Source organism: Papaver somniferum, unplaced genomic scaffold (genome assembly GCF_003573695.1).
Source record: "Papaver somniferum cultivar HN1 unplaced genomic scaffold, ASM357369v1 unplaced-scaffold_133, whole genome shotgun sequence".
Classification (NCBI taxonomy): Eukaryota; Viridiplantae; Streptophyta; class Magnoliopsida; order Ranunculales; family Papaveraceae; genus Papaver; species Papaver somniferum.
The window spans coordinates 9431347-9440306 of record NW_020622492.1 but is presented as its reverse complement, the minus strand read 5'-3'; the positions used below and the strand labels follow the sequence as shown (position 1 = coordinate 9440306).

Genomic DNA, 8960 nt, shown 5'->3' with positions numbered 1-8960 from the left:
ACAAGAGCGACCTTACTTTCACAAGAAAAGAAGGATTTCTTTGGAAATTACAAATCACATGAAACATGAATTTGTATCAAAAAACTCAATTAAATTAACCACAAGAGAACCCATGATTAATCGAAAATGCTCAATACAAGAGAAATTACGGAGCCTCACAGTATATACATAAGAAATATGAATCAGGGAAGATCAATATTGCGGAATAAACAAAGATTCATTCTATCTTTCATCACTATTTGAACAATGACATATAATAGACTTAATCTTTGTAAACAAAATCTCATCCTTTCTTCCATCAATATTTGCATAATGACATAAAAGGCTTAACTTTTGTTTTTCAAAAGTTCATTCAATCTTTTAGCAATACTTGCATATCGACATACGACAGACTTGACTTTTGACCACTTATGGGACAATCATAGTTCACGGATGCAAACACACATATCCCATAACAAATTGCAATATATAAAACCATAAAGATTAATACTGCAAAAATCATCTTCCAAACAAACTTTAGAATTTAAACAAATAAATCTAAAAACATTGAAGATGAAAATCGTTGGACATAACTATGTTACTCACAATAATGGCTATTCCAAACTCTAGTTATTCTTCTTAAAAACACAAGAATAAAATTCTCATAAAAATATTTCCTAGACATTATAGATCTTTCTCAGAGCATCTACCGAGAATTCCTTCTCATTATTGAAAAACCCATTGATTATGGGATCGTTCAATTCCTCTAAATCTTCAGAAATATCAGTCAACTCACCAAGTTCTCTTTTTAGCTTATGCAAGGTGTTCTTTGTTAGAGACAACATTTGCTCATAGTGAGTTATCTTTTCTAAAGACGAAACAATTTGAGATTTTAAATCATTTCTTTTGCTGATGAAGTCTTTCACCATACCTCTAAAGTCCTTATCAAAGTAACAAACTGACAAGAGGCAGTTAGAAGAAGACCCTTATCCATCATTTGTAGATCTCTCTTTCTTCTTCCTTGAGGAAGTGATTCCTTCACACAGATACACATTAACTGCTTCGACTGCATCCCTTTTTGTGGTACCTCTAGTTACAAGAGCCATGAAACTGTATCTTTCAAGGGGAAAAGAGATGAAGGACTTGATCACAAATGATTATAAATAGACTTATGGCCACCAAAACTTTAGAAAAACTTTGAAAAAGTTTTTCATGGTTTATTATCCATTATCAGAATTATTAGGAGAATATTTGCTTAACAAAAAAAGAAAAGAATACACAAATACAAGGACTTGAGCCACTTTTGATGCAAGCCTCATTTTCTCAAGCTAAAGATGAGGATGCGAACGTCACTGGTATTAGACGGTGACGGAGTGAGCCGAATGCTCACATATTTTACCAACTAGTGGATTATCAAGGTTTGTTGTATAAACAGATTTCTTACCTCGTCTGAATCTGGAATTTCTGGATTTTTTTATGAAAACCATGTGATCATCCAACTCCGGATTCATCCTATGCATGTTATCCTGAAGTTTGGTAATTATTTTGTTGTTCCTATTGAATCTACAACACATACTTTGAACAAGATTTGCATTCCACAAAATGAACAAATCAATAAAGATTTTTTGTTTTGTTGAATTGCCTTTTGTTATCACAACACTCAACATACACTATTCCAGCATTAGTTGGAACAAGAGAATTCTTTGTGTTTATAGTTTTAATTTTAAACCCAAAACCATTTGTGTTTACAAAGGACTTCTGACCAAATAACATTGCTGAGATTTTGTGAGAATTTTCGGATAACATTTGCAGGTCATTCTTAAGAGTATTAATCTATTTTTCCTTTAGTGACATAGTTCTGGTGAATTCATCACTAAAACAACCTATCTCAAGATTTTTCACCTGGAGCGAGGATTCGAGTTTCTTTAACGTCAAGTACTTAAGGGTAGGCATGTAAACTGCTATGGTCTCCTTAATATCTTGATAAAGTCAAAGCGGACTGTCTTTTTGAAATAGAGGGAGTAACAAAATATAATGCGGAAAATAAATAACACAGGCACCATAATTTTGTTAACGAGGAAACCGTAAGTGAAGAAAAACCCCGGGACCTAGTCCAGATTGAACACCATATTGTATTAAGCTGCTACAGACACTAGCCTACTACCAATTAACTTCGGACTGGACTGTATTTGAACTCTAATAAATCTCACACTAATTTAAGGTACAGTTGTGCTCCTTACATCTCTGATCCCAGCAGGATACTACGCACTGGATTCCCTTAGCTGATCTCACCCACAACTAAGAGTTGATACGACCCAAATTCGAAGACTTGATAAATAAATCTGTCTCACACAGAAAAGTCTATAGGATTGAATAAATCTGTATCCCACAGAAATACCCAAGAGTTTTTGTTCCGTATTTTGATAAATCACGGTGAACAAGAACCAATTGATAAATCAGACTTATATTCCCGAAGAACAACCTAGTATTATCAATCACCATACAATAAACTTAATCGATTAGAGAAACAAGTTACTGTGGAATCATAAACGATGAGACGAAGGTGTTTGTGATTACTTTTCTATCTTGCCTATCGGAGATATAAATCTCAAGCCAATTTTAAATTTGCACTCAATCACGGTAGAAACAGCAAGATCAGATCACGCAAATACAGAGAGAATAGTTGGGTCTGGCTTCACAATCCCAATGAAGTCTTCAAGACGTTAACCTATAGGGTCTCGTGAAGAAACCTAGGTTTAAAGGAGAATCGACTCTAGTTATGCAACTAGTAACACACAGGAGGTGTGGGGATTAGGTTTCCTAGTTGTTAGAGGTCTCCTTTATATAGTTTTCAAATCAGGGTTTTCAATCCAAGTTACCTTGGTAACAAAGCATTCAATAATCACCGTTAGATGAAAAAACTGATTCAACCAAGCTAATATATTTCAACCGTTAGATCGAACTTAGCTTGTTACACACAAATGAGATGTACCCTTATTTAGGTTTATGTAACCGTAACCAAACGTGTACACCATGTTGGTTCACAAATAGTTAACCGAGGTTAGCCATACGATTACTCTAATATCAACCTTATTCATCTTAACCATAACTAGTTCAAATGACTCAAATGAAACTAGTTAAAGAGTTGTTCAATTGCTATATTCTCATGGATTTTATAGATGGGGAAAAACGATTTGCTGGTTTTTACGGAATTGAAGAGACGTCCGTGTGGAGACTCCTTGAACCGAGCGAAATGTTGAACCTCATACAGATGTACTGCAAAAAGGGAAGGCTTTAAGTTCGAGAGATCAATCTGTAGGACTCCGGCCTAAACCAAGAACAGGTCGTTCAATAGTCAATTCGGTCATAAGAGAGGATGGGTTGATCTGAAGGAGGGAAGTTGAGAAATATGTGAGATCAATGGTGATCTGAGATTTTAGGTGTGTTGTGAATTCAGCGTAAGAACGCTATGGATGATTGAATTTTACTCAATTGAGAGTGATTACTCAGACGACGAGTTCGTGTAGACGAAAGATTGTCTTTATGAACTTGTCAAGAAATTCCTTATCCTTTCAATCATGATTCAGAGGTCTTTTAGATTGCTAAATTGAAAACACCATGATCCCATTAAGTGTGATAATTGCTGGAACCATAGAATAGGGAAGTGGGAAATCATGTCAAAACCAGTTGCTCATCGTGCAGAGACTTGGTTAACTTTCCACCCACTACTTTGCTGAATCTTCCAATTGATTGCACGAATTGCTCACATTCTCGTCGTGTGTATGAACACACGTGCTGTAGACCGCCAGACCAAAACCCTAGTTATTATCCCCCCATGTGACACGATTGATGTCTCGTGATTGTGGAGTCAGTTGCTGACTTTATGGGACGATGAGTCCATGCATTGTTGAGTTGAACATGATCTGCAAATGTTCTAAAACTCATGAATTAAATGTCTGCTGAGACGAGGTATTATTATGTTGATAACCGAAGACGAGCAAACCGTGTTGCTGAATCATTGAATATTGATAGTTGAACCAATATTATTTAATATGAGCAAATATTGCTGGTTTGAGCAGATATTGCTAGTCTGAGCAAATATTGCCGGTTTTAGCAAATATTGCTCGTTTGATGAATTGTTGGTAACATGACCAAATAAAATATTAATTTAAGATACTGACTACTGGGTCGAGTATAATAAAAAAAATTTTGATCGTAGGATCAACATAAAATTATCAGCATTTGACTCTGCTCAGAATTATGTTTTCGCAGAGCTATGGATTCAAAACCCTAATTTTAATGAATTAACGATTTATTAAAAATCAACGAAGCAGGGATTGCAGGGACCGGCTACAGGGGACGATGAGTCGACCATGTAACGTCCAGATGATCGAATGAGCAAAATTCCAAAGTCTCTTGAAGACCAGTTGGTGAAATAATGATTAAATGCTGGTTTAATCATTTATTAAAATAATGCTCGTGTGAGCTTCAGATAATAAAAGCTAGTCATGAAAATATGAGGGACCGACCAAGAGGTCATGAGACCGGCTCTTGGTGGTCGTGGGACCAATTGATGGTCGTTCGAGCAAACCCTCAATTGTTTGAAAAGAGTTTGAACCTAATATGAGCAATCGAGCAAATTAGGTTATAATCATTAAAACGTGTGGGACCGGCTGTTTGCAAGCCTTAGGGCCACACTTGGTCGGTCAAGGGGATGTGCCCGTGTCACCATGGTGTCCGTGTCTCAGTCCTGAGAGTTTCGATATTTTCCGATGCGCGTTTGAGCAATATTTTGAGAAAATATGCAGAATCCAGGGTTTTGCTGAAACTAACAAAAATACATGAGATTATGAAAAATAATAGATAAAACAGGGAATTACAAGGTGTAGGACCGACCACGGCTAGGGAATGGACGTCCGGCTGACAAGCAAGGTCCTACACTTTCCCAGTTTTATGTGATTTTATGTATTTCCTCTGATTTGAGGGAAATTCCATGAAACTGGAGAGTTTTATGAAATTAGGGAACTCCCATGAGATGAGAGAAATAAAATAATAATAAAATAGGGAATGATGGAGTGTGGGACCGACAATGGCCAAGGCACGGTCGGCCGGCCAACGGGCATGGTCCCAGGGCACATTTCCCAATTTTATGTAATTTTCATGATTTTAGGGAATTTTCATAAAATCAAAGAGATTTGTTGAAACCAAAGTATTTTGTTGAAATCAGGGAGTTTTCATGGAATGAGGAAAGAAAAACAAGTAATAATAATAAAATAAGGGACGTGTGGGACCGGCTAGGGCATGACCGGCCGGCTAGAGCCCGGTCCCATGGTTTCCCTAATTTTATAATAATTTTCATGGGTTTAGGGAAAATTCATAAAATCAGATAATTTTCATGGATTGAGGGAAATAATAAAATAATGGGGAACTGAGGTGTGAGACCGGCCACGGCTAGGGCATGGCTGGCCGGTTGATGCTCGGTTCCGTGATACCTTTCCCTAATTTTATTATTTTCCTTGACATAAAGAAATATCATGAGATTAGAGAATTTCCTTGAAACGGAGGAGATTTGCTCGAATGAGAGAATTTTCATGAGATCAGGGAAAAATAATAAAATATGATAAAATATAAATTTGGCATGGGACTGGTCACGACATGACTGGTCGGCTGATGAGCTCAGTCCCCTAGCGCCTTCGCAAATATTTTATTATTATTTTTTTTTTCTTCCTATTTTGCATAGGTTCATCGTTCCTTCGTGTTCTGAAATGCTCGTTCGCGCATTCAGATGCTGGTATGTGCATTATTGCTAATTACACTTGCACCATTTTAGTCAGGGCTTATTCGATGCTCAGATGCCTGCACGCTGAACATTTATTACCAACCCATGGCTTTCTGCTGGGAAAAACCATAAATTGAAGTAACGAAACATTCAAAGAACCGTAGAATATAGTTGAATATTCATCTACGATTAGAGATAATAAATTGATGGCTCTATACTAGCAGGACTTCCTATCTAGGAGCATTAATTATCTGAGAGTTGAGAAATATGAACTTGCTGGAGTGTCATATTTCTCCTATATAGTCAGGGAAAACCTGGTTGCATCCTGAAGACGTGGGTGCTCTATACTAGCAGGCATGCTGTCTAGGAGCCGTCCAATCTTTCGATTCTATACAGAAATAATTACTGAAATTGCTCAGTATTCATGAGATGTGCCGTGGCCTCAGCTGGGAGACTAGACATCTACATATACTCTGATAGACAGCCTTCTCAGTCAGAGCTTTTATGGCATGAGCGTTCATGCTTTATTGAGAGACATGAGTCTCAATACTCATCCGATTGCCGGATCCAGAGTATGTATAATTATGGTTTTATGATTTTTCCCTTGTCGAAAATCCACCATCTACATTATGTCCCCTGCTTAGTGAGGGACAGTCATGTTCCTCAGTCAGCATTGAATGGTGATTTTCCAGGTACTGACAAAAATAAGTAATTGAACTCAAAAGATAAGATATTAACGGATTTCGACCGAATGAGCAAACCATGGTTTGATAGAAAACCCCAGTGGCATAATAGAGCATCATAAAGTGAACATAAATTGGTGTAGGATCGCTGATTCGATGGTGGAACCTTGGTTGATTTAGAATTCACGGGCCTGCCCGAAAAGGAAATCCTTATGGAATTAGGTTTTGGAAATAAAATTTGATATAAAAGGGAATTAATCCTTTTTTTTTATTTCTCCACTACACGACCGACCACCACCTTCATCCTCTCACCTCCTTCACGTCAACATCAGGAGGAGCGAAAAAAAATTCGCCGTAGTCCGGCCGGCGCCGACAAGGTACCCAACCATTTTTTTTTTTTGCTTTTACTTGATGATTTCATGAATTGTTGATGTTTTGATTATGTTGAAATTATATACATGTGTATATATTAGCGTGGGTTTTGTAGAAAAACCTTATTTTATTAAACGTATGTTCGTTCGATCATTAGTTCAAGAGACTTGCAATAAACCCTAACGTGAGAGAGATTTTTATTTTGAAATAGACCTGTGCCCAGTGATAAAATTTTGTTTATGAGCTTTCATGGAAACCAAAAATTTATCTTAAAAGATGTGAACTTTTCACAAAACCGAAAGAAACCTTCGTTTTAAAGAAAAACGATCATACATAGGAAATTAGATTTTTTATTTATATATGTGAAACCGTGGAGCTCCACAAGGAAATTTTCTTTTAGATAAACTCACGTGAGCCTGAGATCACGTCAATTTTTTTTTACGTGAGTTAATCACGGTTTTTTCATTGTTTCGTAAAATCAAAACGTGGGTTTTGAGTAACCCTCGAAATTTGACAATTTATTTATGATGAAATATTGTTTTGGTGTAAATTTCATAGCCCGGTTGTGGATGTTTATACTATGAAAATTGTGTCTATGATTTTATGAAAAATCAGTTTGGAAAATTAATAAAGCTTCGTTCGTTATTGCAGGTTTCAGGGAACGAACTAATTTTGGAGTGTTAACTCTTACGGCACAATCACCATCGTTAGTGGAATTGTAAAGAGGTAAGAGTTAAGAATTAACATTTTTGTAGATGGATTTACTACAATGTCGATAATTTTATGCTCCTGGTTCCAGAAAATATCAACTTCCAACAGCAGCAATTATGATTATAGCTATTCCTCCAGCTCTTCTGACGAGGATTCCAGAGCTTCCGCAGCCAAATCAAAAGCTAAGACAACTCATGATGAGGGGGAAAAGCCTAGCGTACCCCTTAATGATCGGAGGGTCACTTATGCTGAGCTTATGAAGAGAAAAGCCGAGGATGATGAGGCAGAGGATCGTCAGCGCAGAAAGGATCGAATCCGGCGCAAAATACTAGCGGCTGAGGAGAGACATCGATTCTTCGATGGGATACTTCTGACTCTGATGATGACGCTTCCGAAGAGGAAACTATGTGGGTGTTACCAGAGCGCAAGATCAAGCCTGACCGGCATACCAGAGAGTTCCAAAAGACTATGAAACAAATTGAAGCTGAAGCAGAAGAAGACTCGGACTCAGACGATCCTTATACCCATCCAGACTTCATCAATGGTTCTGACGGCGATTCCGACGAAGAGGAGGATTCTGATAAGGATAGTGATGACGAATCTGAAAACTCAGATAAATCAGACGAGTAGCTTTACTCCTGATCTTTTTTAAACATTTGAATGTTTTTTTAGCCTTTGTAGTAGACCTCTTATTTGAACATCTTCACTTAAGCATCAAGAATTTTCCTTTTGAACGAGAGATCCTTTTATTAATGTTGGTTCTTCTTGATTGAATCAAATAAAATGAGCCAATCTTCATCCGCCGAACCCATTGTGATCTCTCTTTGATTGCTTTACGGTTTCCATATGTGAAAATATCCAAACACGTCACAGAAGACATGTGACACACGGGACCGTGTGACTTCCTGACCATGCCTAACTTTGGTTAGTCCCCAGTGCATTATTTTACTCCGCATCTCCAATATTGACCTTGTTCGAGACTTCGGGTTTCAGTAAAACTCGCAACTGAATTGACTATTTGCAGAAGATAAGTGTCTGCCGTATCTTGTGTATATCTAAGATTTAGGGTTTAACACTTGCGCAGATATTTCTTCCGTTCCTGAGTTAGTTTCATCACAGAAGAAATTTCGATTGTCATAGCTTTCATCACCATGTCTAGTGATAGTACTTCTTCTCAAAGCGAACTTCAGTCGAAGGATGAAATAGAAGCGTCTATCTCGGTAAGTTGTATATATTCTTCGTCTCTGTTTGATCAAAGTTATTGATCGTAAGAAAATTATTTGTTGCAGGATAATCAGAAGAATCCTTCTTCTCACAATTCGAGGCCCAAACGGACTGTTAGAGCCCCTGCCCGGTATAGGTCGGCTCATGCTGAGGCTGGATCATCTGTAAGCAATCTTATAACTTTTGAAGCTTTACTACATTCAATTTTGATA

At 37.3% G+C, this 8960-nt stretch overlaps 1 protein-coding gene across 1 annotated transcript; it reads left to right on the top strand.

Annotated features, from left to right (window-relative positions):
• Positions 1-7582: 7582 nt before the first annotated feature.
• On the top strand, positions 7583-8154 carry LOC113333601 (protein starmaker-like). Its single transcript, XM_026580025.1, has 2 exons — positions 7583-7817; positions 7922-8154. Exons 1-2 carry the CDS (start codon positions 7583-7585, stop codon positions 8152-8154), a joined length of 468 nt encoding a protein of 155 aa, XP_026435810.1.
• Positions 8155-8960: the final 806 nt, after the last annotated feature.